The sequence below is a fragment of the Lactuca virosa genome, chromosome 2 (genome assembly GCF_052849685.1).
Source record: "Lactuca virosa cultivar CGN04683 chromosome 2, Lactuca_virosa_CGN04683_v6, whole genome shotgun sequence".
Lineage (NCBI taxonomy): Eukaryota > Viridiplantae > Streptophyta > Magnoliopsida > Asterales > Asteraceae > Lactuca > Lactuca virosa.
The window spans coordinates 302,564,243-302,582,397 of NC_136427.1; the positions used below are offsets into that span (position 1 = coordinate 302,564,243).

At 31.1% G+C, this 18,155-nt stretch overlaps 1 protein-coding gene across 1 annotated transcript; it reads right to left on the reverse strand.

Annotated features, from left to right (window-relative positions):
• Positions 1-12,064: 12,064 nt before the first annotated feature.
• LOC145158721 (putative protein FAR1-RELATED SEQUENCE 10) lies at positions 12,065-13,417 on the reverse strand. The gene is made up of 3 exons (XM_079077577.1): positions 13,226-13,417; positions 12,893-13,142; positions 12,065-12,813 (listed from the first exon to the last, which is right to left on the reverse strand). The coding sequence occupies exons 1-3, from the start codon at positions 13,415-13,417 to the stop codon at positions 12,065-12,067; spliced, it is 1,191 nt and encodes a 396-aa protein (XP_078933703.1).
• Positions 13,418-18,155: the final 4,738 nt, after the last annotated feature.

An 18,155-nucleotide genomic window follows, 5' to 3' on the forward strand; every position in this document is an offset into this window, starting at 1 on the left:
TCCTATTTTAATGAATATCACTCAAAAGTCTCTTAATAATGTTTAACAATTCAAAGGTTTTATAACTTATATAATATATTTAATAAACAACTAATGGATACTCTACTATAAAAATGTCAATCTTTTTGAGTAGACACACAAATACAAATCACATATAAAATTCACAAAGAAAAGAAGTTTAAAGTTTTTTGTGTTGGTTTGAGGGCTTTGAACAATTTTTCGAGCCATGTTATTATGTTGAAGTTTTTAATTTGTAAGTTTGTTATATACTAATTCTTTTTTTGTATTTTCTTGATTTAAGTATTCTTTTAAAAATATCATTGTATGTTGTGGTTGAAATTTTAATGTAAATTAGATTAGATTCATGTTATCGATCATATGTTATGGAAAGTGATATATATAATATTTAATTAACTATTGTATACATGTTTGTATGTTCATGTTGCTTCAAAACAATAATTAATTAAAAATTATGGATATGTCATATTATCCATATTATCCATGTAAGCCTTTTTTAAAATGCAAATTGCCAATCTTATCACTTTATATTTTAGTATATGTTTAATATTTTAATTATAATAATAAGTGCTTTTTAAAAGTTTTTTTCACTTATTAATGATAACAAGTGGTTTTAAAATTAATAAGCAATAATTATAAATAATAAAATCAAATTACATGGATATGTCATATTATCCATGCAAGTCTCTTTTGAAATGCAAATTGTCTATCTTATCACTTTATTATTTAGTGTATGTTTCACATTTTAATAATAATATTAAGTGTTTCTTAAAAGTCTTCTTTAACTTATTATTAATAATAAGTGGGTTTAAAATTAATGAATAACAATTTTAAATTATAATAACATCAAATTATAAATTACATTTAGCTATAAATAATTTGTATTTTAAATGAACATCATTATTGAAATTAGAAAATGATCGCATAAGTAAAAATATAATTAATCAATAATAATAATTGTTAAAAATAATACTAAATAGATAATTATATTTAATTCTATTAATGAGGAATGTGGGTTGATGTTAATGAATATTATTGTTCAAAATAATTGAGTATATATATATATATATATATATATATATATATATATATATAATGAATATTATTGTTCAAAATAATTATATATATATATATATATATATATATATATATATATATATATATATATAATTAGTGTAAAAATATTATCTCAAAGTTATTGTCAATAACATAACCATTTTAAACATATATTTTTCAATAATTTAACAATATATTTTTAATCTTCGCTACGCAACGCGCGGGAATTCGTCTAGTACATACTTATAAAGCTAGCATTTTTTCTTGAATCTCATGCATTTGAAACCCTCTTTTTTAACTTCCTTTCACCACATTTATTTGAAACTCCCATGACTTTTCAATTTCTTTACAATAATATTATAAATAAGTTAAATAATATTCTATAAACAAGAAAGGGTGTTTTATTACAATGTCTTCATCCCACATTGATGGTGAGAGTAAACAAGAGAATGTTTCCTCTTCTATAAATAGAAAAGGTTGTGAAATGTTTAAAAGGGACCAAACCATGAGAACTTCCTCATGCCTACCTTTGTAGGATTTTGAAGGTATTATTTGGTGAGATTGTCTATATTGGCAAGTGTCCAGTTAACTTTTAGAATTCCAAAAATGGTTTTGAACCGAATTTTTTCAGGTTTAAACCGTGTTTCAGTTAGAAAAAAAATTATGTAGTTGGGTATATTGAGTTGAACCGGAGCTGGATCAATTTGGACCGATAAAGGAATCATTTTCCTTTCACAACAAACATTTGAAACTCCCATGATTTTTCAAATTATTTCTAATAATATTATAAATAAGTTAGATAATTTTATATAAATATAAAAAAGCATCTACCTAAACCTAAAATTATAACTGTTTGAAAAATCACTTTGATTCAAAAGCATGAAATATATACAAACCGGGTTTCACTAGAAAAAAAAATATGTAGTTTGATATATTTAGTTGAATCGGTCCGAGTTTGATCTATTTGGACCATAAAAGAAGCATTTTCCTTTCACTACATACATTTGAAACTCTCATGATTTTTCAAATTGTTTCCAATGATATTTTAAAAAAGTTACATAATGTTATATAAATATAAAAAAACATCTACCTAAACATAAAATTATAATTGTTTGAAAATTCGATTTGATCAAAAGCACGAAATATATACGCAGATTATATTTTATAAATGAATTCTTTCTATAATGAACTTTTGAATCTTGAAAATACATATAAACAAACTTTCTATATTAAGTACCTAACTGAATTTATGATTTTAGAATTGAACAAAAAGTTATTCAATAAAAACTTACTTTTTTGGATAGCAACTTACGAGATTATAGAAAAATGGAACTATTGAACAATAAAGAAAGGGTAAACAAGAGAAATGGTGTTTTACTAAATAATTTGAATAATGTTTTATTAACAAGAAAGCGTGTTTTATTACAATGTCTTCATCCCACATCGATGGTGAGAGTAAACAAGAGAACGTTTCCTCTTCTATAAATAGGAAAGGTTGTGAAATGTTTCAAATGGACCAAACCATGAGAACTTCCTTATGCCTACCTTTTTAGGATGTTGAGGGTATTCTTTGGTGAGATTTTCTTTATTGGCAACTGTCCATTTAAGTTTTAGAATCCCGAAAATGGTTTTGAACAAGATTTTTTTAGGTTCAAACAGAGTTTCAGTTGAAAAACCGTTATGTAGTTTGGTATATTGAGTTGAATCGGTATGAGTTTGATCAATTGGGACCGATAAAGGAAACATTTTCCTTTCAGCACATACATTTGAAACTCCCATGATTTTTCAAATTGTTTCTAATAATATTATAAATAACTTACCTAAACATAAAATTATAATTGTTTGAAAAATAAATTTGATTCAAAAACACAAAATATATACAAACCGGGTTTCAATAGAAAAAATGTTATGTAGTTTGGTATATTAAGTTGAATCGGTCCGAGTTTGATCAATTTTGACCGATAAATGAAGCATTTTCCTTTCACCACATACATTTGAAACTCCAATGATTATTCAAATTGTTTATAATAATATTATAAGTTACATAATGTTATATAAATATAAAAAAATCTACCTAAACATAAAATTATAATTGTTTGAAAAATCACTTTGATTCAAAAGCACGAAGTATATACTCGATTATATTTTATAAATGAATTCATTTTATAATGACATTTTGAATCATGAAAATACATATAAACAAACTTTCTATATTAAGTACCTAAATGAATTTATGATTTTAGGATTTAACAAAAATTTATTCAATAAAAACTTAATTTTTTATAGCAACTTACGAGATTACTGAAAAATGGAATTATTGAACAATAAATTTTATGGATAACGTTTTATTTTTATTATTTAATATTTTATTTAACAAAATGAAATTATTGGCAAATAAAGAAATGAGTTTAATAAAATGTCTTCATCCCATATTGATCGTGAGAGTAAACAAGAGAATGTATTCTCCTCTATAAATAGGAAAGGTTGTGAAATATTTCAAAGGGACTAAGCCATGAGATCTTCCTTGCATCTAACTTTGTAGGACGTTGAGTGTATTCTTTGGTGAGATTGTCTTTGTCGACAAGTGACCAATTAAATTTCAGAATTTCGAAAATGATTTTGGAGCGTATCTTTTAGATTTGGATCGAGTTTAATAAGGATCCGAGTGTCTTCTGGCTGAATTAGGCAATCTCACTTCCATTGGAGGCCGAGTTTAAGTAACATGCCGAGTATTTGGTTGTGTTAGCCAAGTTTTATAACCCTGTATATAATACAATTTAAAGTTTTAACCTTATAAAAGACGTCACTATTATCATATGTTTTACATAATTATGGTAATATTTATGATACAAAACATTTTTACTATTTAAGATAAAAAGTTGTCTCTATTATCATATGTTGTACAGAATGATAAAATTTAAGATAGATAAAAAGATGTCTCTATTATCGTATTTTCTACATAATGATAATATTTAATATAAACGTTTTAATTTAATATGAAATTATTATTTAATAGATAACAATAACGATTTATTTATTTTTAAAAATTAATTTTTTTTTCTATTTTAATCATATAACTTTGTATATGCAAAACAACTTCAAGTTCCAACCTTATCTCTTATAATATAGTTCAACATAATAACAAAAATAAAAATCATTTTTTATATTTTTTATGAAATTATAATTTAATTGTTAATAACAATGATTTAGTTATTTTAATATAAAATATTTTTTTATATCCCGCGCAACGCGCGGGCATTCGCCTATGATGCATTTTTCCAATCACCTCACACATTTGAAACCCCTACACAAATTTCCAAACACCTCATGCATTTGAAACCCCCACACATTTTCATCTTCAAAGTAATTAATAACACATCACACACTTTATATAAATGAAATTTTGAAGCTATGAATGGAACTATGGATGGTGAATTTAGAGCATGACATGAAGGAACAATTGATTTTGCTCCTTCGTACTTATAAATATGTTCCCAAATGAAAATTTGGCAAGAATGATGAAACAAAACCTGCTCTTGCATGGTAATTAAATCTTTTATGTCATTCATTTAGTTTGCTCCTGCTGTATGGTAATTAAATCCCTTTATATCATTCATTGCATAACTTCCACTACTTTTGTTTGTACAATTTCAAATACTCTAAACGGATTATGAATATATGGCAGGTGTTATAGGATAATATGGATTGGGGATGAACTAAAGCAGACACTATACCCTAGAAATGAATCCAAGTTGTCCGATCATCGGTCGGTGAAGGCAATATTTTCTACCGGAGTTAAAGTCTCAAGATAGAATATCAAAACCTTTGCATTTCAGATAGGTCTCCAGAACTATATTTGTTCCAATATTACTAAAGAATGCAAGAACAGTCTACCCACAATTCTTGAAGAATTTGAAACTCCAAGAATGAAAGAATATTTAAAACCTTAAAATGAATGAGAAACTCGAGCATAGAAATTAATGGCGGAAATTCACAAGTTGTACAAATTCTACAATGAAAAAATGTGAAATTAGATGTCTTAAATTACCAAACATTACAGGCAATAAGTAAGTTCTCTAATCCTTTTCAGTAATTTTCAAAAAATGTGATTCAACACATGTGAGGTTTAGTTAAGAAACTAAACGCATACGACCACAAATGACAACCCATATTTACTGAATTATCGAATAGTTACGTATTAGATACTAATGTGTATATAAACATTACATTTACAATTTTAAACTAATAATAAATTCGAATTATTTATTAGTATAAATTATTTGTAAATCAAAAAATATACATACTATTTAATCGCATACAACCTTTATGTACAAACTATTTAATCGCATATTAATTATAATGTACAAACTATTTAATCAATTAACCATATGCTTAAAAAGAATGTTAACTATTTATTTTACCATAATATATATAACCATATTAAACTATATAATTATTCCACTGCGCAACGCGCAGGCATTCGCCTAGTGTATATATATATATATATATATATATATATATATATATATATATATATATCTTTATACCTTAATAAGCATTTACAAGGTTTTGCTGAATTTTAAGAGGTACAAGTATTACTACATAATGTACAATGACTTTATGCATTACAGAAAAATATCTAGCTGGTCAATCATTGAAAAAGTCAATAAAAACGGGTTCAATTAACCAATCGTGTGCAAATTTTTTGGCAAGTATCTCGGCTTTTGACCTGGTATTCTCATTTGAACTCATCAGTCGTCGCCTACAAAAATCCTATGCTCACAATTTCGATCACAACAGTCTCATGTCTTCCACCCAAATTTGTTTCCTGGAAACCCCAACTACAAAATTTGACAGCCACCACCAACCACCACTTTTGCGTTGCTACTAAATCGGCCGCCTTCATCGATATATCTTTTGCTAAACCAACCACCACCATCATTGTGTCATACCACTCATCACCACTGTCGAAGCACCATTACACATGTGCTTCTTCTCTCCCTGAAAACCCTAGACCCCTCACCATTCTCTGAAAACCCGCCACCACCATCATCGGCTACCACCTCCACCGCCAGCAAACCCTAAACACTTCTGTCATAAGTGTACCCCCAAGAAACCAATTTCCACCACCATCAGATCATTCACCACCCACTACCATCTCCAATAGATGCTCAAAACCCAAATGTTACCTTCATTACTGTAAGCATCTCTTATTTCCTTTTCTCTCCCCTTAATCCAACTTTTCCCCATCTCTAATTGTCACCATCGCTAGAGGACCATAGCATGAGACGTCGCCGTCTTTTATGTCACCATCTTCCACCCCTGATACAACCACATGGCCACCATCACATACTGTAGGTTCATCTCTCTCTCTCTCTCTCTCTCACCCAGTCTCTCTTTATCTCTCTAAACCACTTTACAACCACCTACCACTTAGCCTTATTTGAAAACCCTATAAAGTGCTTCAGATGACGGTAAGAATGTATCATACTCCCGTTGCAACTAATGGTAGAGAATCAGTGGTTGGTCTACACATCTTCGGTAAGATGATCGATTACATGTATGCTATTGATTTTCTAGTTTGATTTTGTCTTAAGTAGTCATCCTTTTCGATTTTACAGGTTTCATTCTGCATCTAGACTCGATTACATGTATGAAATCACTCATATTTCCTCATTTTTTTTTATCTTGAGGTAACTTTAACCCATTTTCAGTCTAATTATTATATGTGTATAACTATTTCATTTTTTAGATACAGATGGTGTTCATGATCTATAAAACACAATGGTGTTGATATTTCTATCTCTTAAACATAAAAATGACAAGTCTACCAAACAAGACTTAAAGATAAACAAAGATAAATGAAAAGGTACACATTACATAATTTGGTTTTTTTACACATGATGTTGGAAATAAAGATTCAAAGAAAGATTTGTTGTTATATTTTGGTGCAGGAAAAGGCTGATGATTTAGTATCTAAAAAGCAAATAAGTTCAACAAAGAAGAGATACAAAAGCGATGTCTGAATAAAGATGTGGTTCGTACATCCCTTGGCTTTAAACATTAACTTCTATAACAGAGAAAAATCATATTCCTTTTATGTCTAAGACGAATCTGGAAGGTCACTTTGTACTAGCAATCTATAAACATCCAAGTCTTGTAGATAGCTAAATGTGTTTTTGGTTCTATAGTGATCTGGAATGGAATGAAAAATAGTTATAGAATACGTATTGTTACATATATATCATGATGGGTTGTGACTGGCAGGATAGAAAACTGATGAGAAGGATTTAATTCAAGTATGAAAATATTTTTATACTTTGTTGTCATTGTTAGTTGATCAATGAGAAAAGACAGGGGAGAAAGAACATAAAAATAAAAAAAGACCAGTCTCATTGTTTCTTATTTTCCGACCAAGTTTCATGAGCTTCCGAAATCAAATTCGTGAAACTGTTGGTATGTTTCATGTTTCAAGTACATGTGCTCCCTCTAATTGTGAAAATCAACACTGAAACTTTATATCCTTATTTCAATGATGAAAATATTCCCCTGTATACAAGCTCTCCTTTTTTGTAGGTAGATTTCCACATTTATCTTTTTATGCAGTTTCTCTTTGTGTATGTTTACTCTCTTTTGCATTACTTCTGAGCACTTGGTGTTTTATTATTCTTTTACAGCCTTCCCTTCCATTTTCTCTTGATCACCTCAGTTAGTGAGTTTTTCCCATCATTTTTTGTTCATAGATTAACTTCAATTGATTTATTAAGCTTTATACTATATCAACCGTCATACATGACCTTTCTTTTTCAGAGGATGTGGATGAGCAAGAGAGTGTATGTTGGAGATGTTGTGAAATTGGCTTGCATCTTTACCTGTTTCGGTGCATCTTATCCCAGATTTTAATTTGGTAATGCATAGAAAATGAACATGTTCTATTAAATATGGTGTCGAATCATTGTTGGTGCCTATGTAGCAGGTGAAGATGCAAAAACAGCAACCCATCCAGGTGAGATCATAACAAGTTCTCCCTCAAAGTACATTTCCATGAAAGTAAGTTGCTATTTATAGCAATTAATGTACTTCCATTCAATTGTTTATTATAGCATTCTACTTTTATAATGATAATAATTTGTTTTTTTTAAGTTTATGTAATCTTTAACGTACTACTAATGAGGTATTATAGCAGACCATCTTCCATTTTGTCAAATTGTGTTTTTTTTTCAGTTTATGTAATTTTCAATTTGTGCGGTTGCAAATGTGACACCGGTTTGGTCTGGAGTAGGTACTTTTTTTTTACTGAATTTGATGAGACAAAGCAGAAGAGGAACCTTGCACAAACACACTGAAGTGTGTTGGAATTTCTAGCATTTACCTTTTTTCTATGTTTTTATCATAAAAATATGTAACCCAAATCTTCATTTTATTTGGTTGACCCACCAGCGGTAAAATCGTCATTAGTGCGCTTTGTGGACGTCTGCATTTTATTTTGCTCAGCAACCAGTTGAACATGTAGGAGTATAATGGTTTTTTGGAGGGAAACATGTTGATGAACTGCATAGATGGTTGAAATATTGATAAGGTAACACACTGCTACCACTCAACTCTCATATTTGTTGATTTATGGCCCTTTTGTTTTTTTGTTTATGGCTCTGTCATTTACTGTCCATTTCTATTGCTTAGTTATCTTACATATGTAAATTCTTTTTGTAGGGATGTAGTTGCTATCTAACCAAGAAGATTACTAAAATACCCCATGTGTAAAGATGTTTCTCTTTTAGTAATGTGGTATTCATTTTGAATGCATCGCATGTTGTTCAAAAAAGGAAAACTAGCATACCCTCTCCCATTACCAAGCTTTATTTTAAAGATAAAAAGGCAAATTGAATAAAAATGTGACTATAAGTGGTGTCAAAAAAGGTTCATCGTATTTGAAATCTTTGCTTAAACATTATTCAAAATGCTTATTTCAAAAGCTTAAATGTTTCAATTCCTAATAAGTTTACCTTATCATCAATTGCACTTTTTATAGAGCTAAGTTCACAAGGACAAAAAGTGACTACATGCGTCGCTCAATAAAAAATTTATAATGTGTTTAGGAGTCGAATTTGAGGAGCATGATTATTTTTACAGGTCAAATTAGGATTGTTAAATGTGTTATATGTGTTACATACTATTGTAGACCATTTAGAGGAGCAAGTGACATTGTTTTATGTCATTTGGCATGCTTATATTGTTGTAATATCCTTTGAATTACTTTATGTAGAATTATATGGTGCCATCACATTAATGTTTAAATTTATCTCTTAGTTGAAAATATGTTTTAATAAGTTATTAAATTCATACAAAATTAGTCATTCAAATATTTATTAAAAACCTTCCAAAACTGATATATATTAATCTTGCTGGAAAATTATATCAACTTCATATGTTATATTTTTCTTTAGAAAGTTCGATTTAGTTAAAATTATGTTACGATATTGTTGTTTAACTACATAGAGTAAGACGTATCTGTTTATTTTAAATTTGTTAATTAAATTGTATTTTCCGTTAAAAGTTTGAGAAATAAGTTTTATAATTAAAATAATTACTATTTAGGATAATATCTAAAAAATATTTAATTTGACGTGTAAATCGTGGAATTTTTTCCTACACACCTTTTATTACGCAAAGTATAAAAAATTAGTTATTTTGTACACATTTTCTATACCATCTTCACCTTTTTACTAAATAAATTTATAAAAGAAACACTAATTTATAAAAGAAAGTTAGCAAACTTTTAAAAGAAATTTAGGTCAAATTTTGATGGTGTATTACACTTTAATATAAATGTGTAAATAAGTGTTTAAAAAACAATTTACATAGTTAGTTGGCTAAATTTTATTAAATTTTATATTAATCTAAGTTTATTGATAAAATGCATATAAAAGACTAAATATACATAAATCAAGGTTTTTAACATGTTAGCCATATTTAATATATATGACTTTGGTTTATAATTTGATTATTTATAGAGTAAATTACACCAATGGTCCTATGGTTTAGGGTAATTTGTGCGTTTCGTCCCTAACTTATTTTTTTAACTCGGAAGGTCCCTACTGTTTGTTTTTGTTACGTGCCTGGTCCTGTCTTACATAAAAAAACTATTTTTCCCTTGATTTTTTAATTTATTTAAATAAACACACCCACAACCTCACCTCCTTCACCTTACCTTACCTACCCCACCATTTTTCCCTATCTAAATAATTGTTTTTTTAGGTAAGATAGGGACCAAACGCGTAACAAAAACAAACAGTAGGGACAAAGCACGTAACAAAAACAAACAGTCGGGACCTTCCGAGTTAAAAAAATAAGTTAGGGACCAAACGCGCAAATTACCCTAAACCATAGGGACCATTCGTGTAATTTACTCTTATTTATATATTTTTATAGTCAAACCCTTATACGTAAAGCTTTTGCAAAAAGTTAAATGTCATTTTTACTGTTATTATTCGGTTAAATATATTTGAAGCCGAAACGGACAACCAATGTTTTCTTTTGTGGATATGTTGTGCATTCTTTGAAATATGATATGTATTGGAAATAATCACAACCCACTGAATAAATAATCACAACTTGCTGAGAAACTAATCATTGAATGGAAACTTACGACTGTTTCATCCGGATGGAAAACAATTCACTCACGATTTAAGATTCTGATAAATCTAGAAAATCAGTCAATGTGTAACATCAAATGTGGTGTATAAAGAAGTGTTGCAAGATTAATAATGTACAATCAATCATGTGTTCGTAATAGACAAAACTGCAAATTTAGTCCTTGTGGTTTGCCAAAACCTTTGGATGGGGTCCAAAAAGTTTTCAGCTTGCACCAAAGGTCCAAAATCAAGGTTTTCTTGGGTTTTTAGTCCATTCCGTCATTGTCCGTTTGTTTGGAGCCGTTAATGCCATCACGTGCCCTCCATGTGAGGGCATTTTGGTCATTTTAGGTCCTTATTTTAAATAATATCATATTTCTCCTTTATATACAGACTCATACGCAATCCCCTTCTTCTTCTTCATTTTGATTTACAGAGAAGCAGCAACAAAGGTCTTCTTCTTCTTCGTCTCTCATCTGCTTCTACTGCTACGAGCTTCAAAAATGGTGCTCTGCTTCTGTGGGATTGTTGCTATTGTGCGAACCTCATGGACCTCACGAAACCCTGGTCGTCGTTTCTATGCATGCCCTAAAATGGTAAGCAAACCCATATTAGGTTATGATATTTCGATAGTTATGCAATAACTCTTCTACTTTAATGTATTCTTGTAGGGATCCAGATGTGGATTTTTGGGGTGGGTCGATCCCTTTATGTGTCAAAGATCAACTGTTATCATACCAGGACTGTTGAGAACAATGAATAGGTATGAGGTTGAAGTGGGTCAGCTGAAGATGTGTTTGCTTGCCTCGTGGGTCTTGTTTCTGTTGTTTGTGTTGTTTTGGAATTAGGAATTAGAAGGTTCATGGCTTTTTTGTTGGTAATAACCACTTGAAAATGTTGTCTTTTGGTGCTAGAATGTGTAATTGTGGTTTATATATGTTGTAAGTGTTGTCTTTTGGATCATTGGATATGTAATGCTTTTATGATAATGGGAAGTGTAATGGTTTTATCTTTTTATGAATATGAAATTATAAAGGTTTTATGTTGACATGTTATGCAAGTGTAATGGTTTTACATGCATATATTAAGTGCATTGCCATAACATCTTCATGCTTTGACAATACAAAATTAACCAATAACAATCTACATTACCAAAAGGGCACCATAACAGATTAATGCCAAAACACAATCATTACCAACAAAGGGAATTAAAGTACATTGCCAAAACATTGGAGTACATTGTTCCATAAAAGGGCATCAAAGTACATAATCAAAATGGAACCAAAAAAGGCATCAAAGTACCAACTAAAGTGCATTAGCAAGTGTTCACAAACATAAACAACTTAAGTACTTAAACATCAATTCCCATCTTTGGCCTTGCAGGTCCTGGCATTGTGACCCTTTTGCTTACACTTACTACATGTAACAGTCAAAAACTTCCTGCTGAGTGATTGAGTTTCATTATCATTTTGACTTTGACTGTTTGCTTGCCTCTTACGTTGCTGGATATCAATCCTTTCCTCTGCTGACATCCTCCTTTTCTTTTTTGGCCTGCCTATAGCTTTGTTGTGAGGTGGAGGCACAAGAGTTGTTGGGCAATCACTCTTAGGCCACATGGCTCTACCTTTGATAGGCTCCACCTTGAAGGAGTACATCTCTTTCCATGTATCAAGCCAATACACCTTATGGACATATGTGTATAGTTCTCCCACCTTTTCATTATTGTCTGCCATTTCATTTAGGCTTGCAATTGCATGCTTGCAAGGAATTCCAGTAAGCTCCCACTTTCTACAACTACACTCCCTTTTCTCCATGTCCATCACATGCTGATCATTCCATGGACCTTTAACCTGATACTTTTGTCCCCCATTCCATCGTGCATGATACTTACTAGCTTGTGTTGTGTTTGCTTCCAAAATTCTAGTACCAGTTGGAGTTAGTGGACCTTGACACTTGTTTAACACCTTCATCACATTGCATACTCTCTTCATAAGGTACTCTCTGATAAACTCCAAACAGCTGATAATGGGTTTGTCTCTACCTTTCACAAGTTTGCTATTGAACACTTCACAAAGGTTATTCAATAACATGTCTGAAATTGCCCTTCCTAGTAGTTCATTAACAAAATTACAGTTAGTGCATATCTATACTATAATAAATAATAAGACAACAAATTGAGAAAATACCTGAAAAATGACTTCTAGCCCAATGATGTGGAGGGATTTTCAAGAGCCACTGATATGCTTCTATGTCATAATTCCTTAGCTCTACCATTACAGCTTCAAACTCTGTTATGGTGGTGGCCGTAGCACACCTCCAAAAATACTCCTTGTACTCTGTAGTCTTAAATAACTTCCTCATGTTCTGGTATATGTGTCTAATATAGAACCTGTGTTCTGCATTAGGAAACAATTGTTTTATGGCTGGTAGAAGACCCTGTTTTCACAAAAACAAAATAAGTAATTAGCATTAGTCTGTAATGAAACCTATGTATGAAATATTAAATGTAACTATAGTACCTTCTGACTATCACTGATAAAGGTGATGTTGGAATTTGAATACAAGTCAAGATCATCTGCAAGACACTGAAGAAACCATTTCCAACTTGAAGTATTTTCACTTTCAACAACAGCATATGCCAATGGGTAGGTTCCATTATTGGAATCAACACCAACTGCACTTAGTATTTGACCTGGGAAAGGTCCCTTCATGAAGGCTCCATCTAAGCCTAAAAATTATCTCAAACCTGCCTTAAATCCTTTCTTTAAAGGACCTAAACACACGTATATCCTTTTGAATTGCCTGGTTGGGGATGAAACCACAGGTTCAGAAACCACATCAATCTTTACAGTTGTACCTTCATTTGTCTTTTGTAGCTCTAGCACATACTCTCTCAAAGCTGCATATTGCTTTACGTAATCTCCTGCAACATGTTTGGTGGCTAATGCTTTTGCCCTAAATGCTTTCTCTTCTGAAATACTAACTCCATATGTTGATTGGAGTTGCTCTTGTAGGGCACGAACAGGCAGGCCAGGATTAGCTTCAATCCGATCCATAATATGTTTGGAAATAAATGTTGTTGTGCAAGATCTGATTTTTCGTGTTTGGAGGCAGATGTGTTTATGATTATATGTCTTAATAAACCAATAGTCATGTTCACTTGACCTAGATGCATGAAGTTTCCATGTGCATTTAACTTTATCTGAGTTTACATCTTTACCCTTTACCTTTTTCCCAGAGGTAGGTCCACCTACCCCACTTGCATTTACAACTACACTTCCATCACAAACAGCTGTTAATCTACTCTTGTCATTTTTTGTGAATGAGATATTCCTCCTTGTCTCTAAAGCATGCAGATCAACTTTATCTTTCAATTCTTTCTTGGCTTTATATTTCTGCCCAATATGAAAAGCTACCTTGTGCACCTCACCAGCAGAACATAATGTTTGTTTTCCCAACTCTTTGATCATTTCTCTTCTTTTCCTGTTTTCCCCTGAGTCATCACTTAGTGAATCCCACTCGTCATTGTTAATAACCTCCACATCATCTTCTTCATCACTATCTTCATTTCTTTGACCACCCAAACTTTGACATCCATTGAACTCTGCTTCTGTATCAATATTTAGATTGAAATCCTCCATGTCAACTTCAACATCTTCTATTATGTTGTCCTCATCAATCATAAAGTCACTATCTTCATCTTCACTATTTTGATTCTCAAACTCAATGTCATCAGGCTCCTCTTGTCTCCACTCATCATTGAAAGGAATATTATCTTGCCCTTCATAACCATTAAATGGGATGCTATCTTGGTCTTCAAACCCTTCAAAAGGTTGAAAGTTTCTCATTAACTCATCATCTATGTTGATGTTAGTTGAAAATTCATTGACTCCTTGAGGATCATTATCCATGACAACCCTATACCCCTCATCTGCAAATCCTTCTACACCCTCACCATTGGATTTGCTCATGTCAAGTTCTTCATTCACATCAATGTCTTTGTTTAACTCTTTTTCTGCATCAACTGCAACAAACTCAGAATGCACAAATTCAGGATGCATTGGCTCAACATCCTTACCTTTATTAACTTCACCACTTGCCATTGTTTTTTCACCACCTTCCCAATCCAAGTTAAGCTTTCTACTACAAGACGATGCCCCTTTACTATGTTTCGAACCTTTAGATCTACTAAATTCAGGTGTTGCTGATTTGTATAAGGTTAATGCTAACCCTAAATCACCCTCACCAACATCAATTTGGATTGGAGTTACCACTTTATGAGCAACTATAGTTTATAAGGGTCTAAGAGGATCCTGATTGTCCATGTCTTCTATTATAACCCTTCTTGGACCACTTGGGGACATAAAATATGTAAGCAGGTTCGTTTGACCATGCTCTGTGTACACTTTAATCATTTCGTTATGGGTAACATACCGTGAGAGATTACGCACATCATCATCGTTACCTAATGCTCGGAGTCCAAAGTCAAATCCTTCATTAGGCAAACGGAAATGGTAATACATGATTTCAGTACCATCATACCCTAATTCTCTCATCATCAAGTCTAGTTCATGCACAGAAAATTCATCAATGTCGACAACATCAAAGTACCTTACTTGCCCATTAATATACCTGATATTTGGAAACTTTGTGAAACTCCCTCCGTGATGAAGTTCAATAGAGAATATGTTGGGGTAACCATCTTCAAAACAGAAAGAGACGATTGTTAGAGTTTTTCAAAGTGTGAAGCTTGATCATCAAATACAAAAATTTTCGAAGTTTTTTCAAAGTTTGAATCTTACCATAAACTTCTTGAACGTTAACTTTCTCTCCAACATTTCTAAGTCCCCACATTTTCAAAAGCATGAACACGAGCCAATTCTCAGACAATCGTTAGGGTTTTTCCGTCTGGCAAATTGAGGTATGAGTAGAAGACGAAGGAGTGAAGTACAGTCTGCAATCTTATTAATTGAAGTGGCGGCAACGGAGGCTAGGACCTAAAATGACCAAAATGCCCTCACATGGAGGGCACGTGATGGCATTAACGGCTCCAAACAAACGGACAATGATGGAATGGACTAAAAACCCAAGAAAACCTTGATTTTGGACCTTTGGTGCAAGCTGGAAACTTTTTGGACCCCATCCAAAGGTTTTGGCAAACCACAAGGACTAAATTTGCAGTTTTGTCATTTTTATAGTCAAACCCTTATACGTAAAGCTTTTGCAAAAAGTTAAATGTCATTTTTACTGTTATTATTCGGTTAAATATATTTGAAGCCGAAACAGACAACCAATGTTTTCTTTTGTGGATATGTTGTGCATTCTTTGAAATATCATATGTATTGGAAATAATCACAACCCACTGAATAAATAATCACAACTTGCTGAGAAACTAATCATTGAATGGAAACTTACGACTGTTTCATCCGGATGGAAAACAATTCACTCACGATTTAAGATTCCGATAAATCTAGAAAATCAGTCAATGTGTAACATCAAATGTGGTGTATAAAGAAGTGTTGCAAGATTAATAATGTACAATCAATCATGTGTTCGTAAATATTCGTAAAAAATCTTAACTCTTCATTTTTTATTTTTACTGATTTCATATTTGCTAGCATAACTCATATTGATATATGTTTAGATGTACTAAATTATTTGTGCAAAAATCGAAAATGATAAATTGGGGTAAGCGGGAGCTAGGTTGAATACCATTAATCGGTTCCAACCAGTTCTGATTCAGTTTTTCGGTTAAAAAAATCATATCGAATGATACTTAGAGGTCTGCGTCATGACTGCATTGCCTGAATACTATCATATTGTGTAAAAACTATTCACTAAACACCTACCCAAACTTTAATCGTTGAAACGAATATTAGTCGACATAAAAATAATAGTCATTCGAAAATTATTTGTCGAAAAAAAAATGGAACTTTTCTGTGCTTAGGAAATTATTTTCTGAAAACAAAATGCAATCTTTCTCTGCTAGAATGATTCTTATTGATAATTGTTTAGATGTAGAAAACTATTTGCGCAAAATAATTGCTCGCCTCTAGAAACTAATTTCTAGAAAAAACAATTTGCACCCGTCGCTTGGCGCGGGTAAATGGCTAGTATATATATATATATATATATATATATATATATATATATATATATATATATATATATATATATATATATATATATATCAAAGATGATTAAGAAAAAAAATAACTATTAAAACTGATATAGAAAATCCAATGTCACTTGAAGGCATCCCAATTAGAACAGTGTATTTGGAAAGTACATTTAAAAGTGAGTTTTATAACCAAGTCCTTCGATATGAGAATGAAATTTTTTAAACTCAATATCCATACTCAATGAATGCAAACAAAAAGCTTCTAAGTTTTTCGTCTTTTAGTCTCAAGTATCCCGAATAATAAGCGTCACAACAAAGATTTTGGTACAATCTGACATCCATGAAAAGGATATAAAATAACACTTTAATAATTCATTAATATAAAAAACTTAAAAATTGTTGAATAAAGTTACATAACTTGTAAACAAAAGTATATCATTGAAATGAAATATCCGATGAGCAATCCCAAAACTTATAGGTATCGTTGCTATATGGGTAATTTTCAACAAACGTTGTGTTGGACGATGTACTTAGTGTGTAGTTTGCATTTCAGTCTTGAGTTTCGGCAATGAAGTCTTTATTGGTTTCTTCAACATCAGTTTTAGTATATGATTACACTTCCGTTGAATTTCTTTCCATTTTGTCTCCCAAAATCTCGTTTTCCATATAAGTTAATCCTTCTTCATCATCTGATTTTTTTTGTGTTCTTTTTATTGAATTATAGTAGTCTTTAAGCATCATAATTATTTACATCGATTCATACGTTAATATATATTTCTTGCACTTAATATCATGCAACTAAGAGAAAACAACATTCTAAAGCTACGATAACTTGGACCGTCTGTACATCCATAACCAATGAGATTAGGAATTTGTATTGACCTAAATGTTCTCTTTATTGCCACGATTATAAGATATAAAATCATGGGGGGTGTTGAAGGAGAGAAAGTGAGCAGTACAAGACTTAATTTTTATTATATATATATATATATATATATATATATATATATGGAAAAGTGAATATACATTACAGCCCCACCTAAGCTTAGGTAGTAAACCTCATGAAAATACGTTGTTTTACTATAAAAAGATCGTTGTTAAGGGGTTCATAATTAACACTTGAAGATGTAGATTCAAGATCAATAGTTTTGATAAGGAAGCAAAAATATTGATTAACTTAGATCTTCGTGACAGTGGCAAAAAGTAATGTTCATTGGGGTGAAGTAATAAACGATAATGGAGGAAAGAAAACAGAGATGATAAAACGATAATGGAGGAAAGAAATGTTATCGAGGATGATATATTACCAAGTGAAAACCAAATCGGAT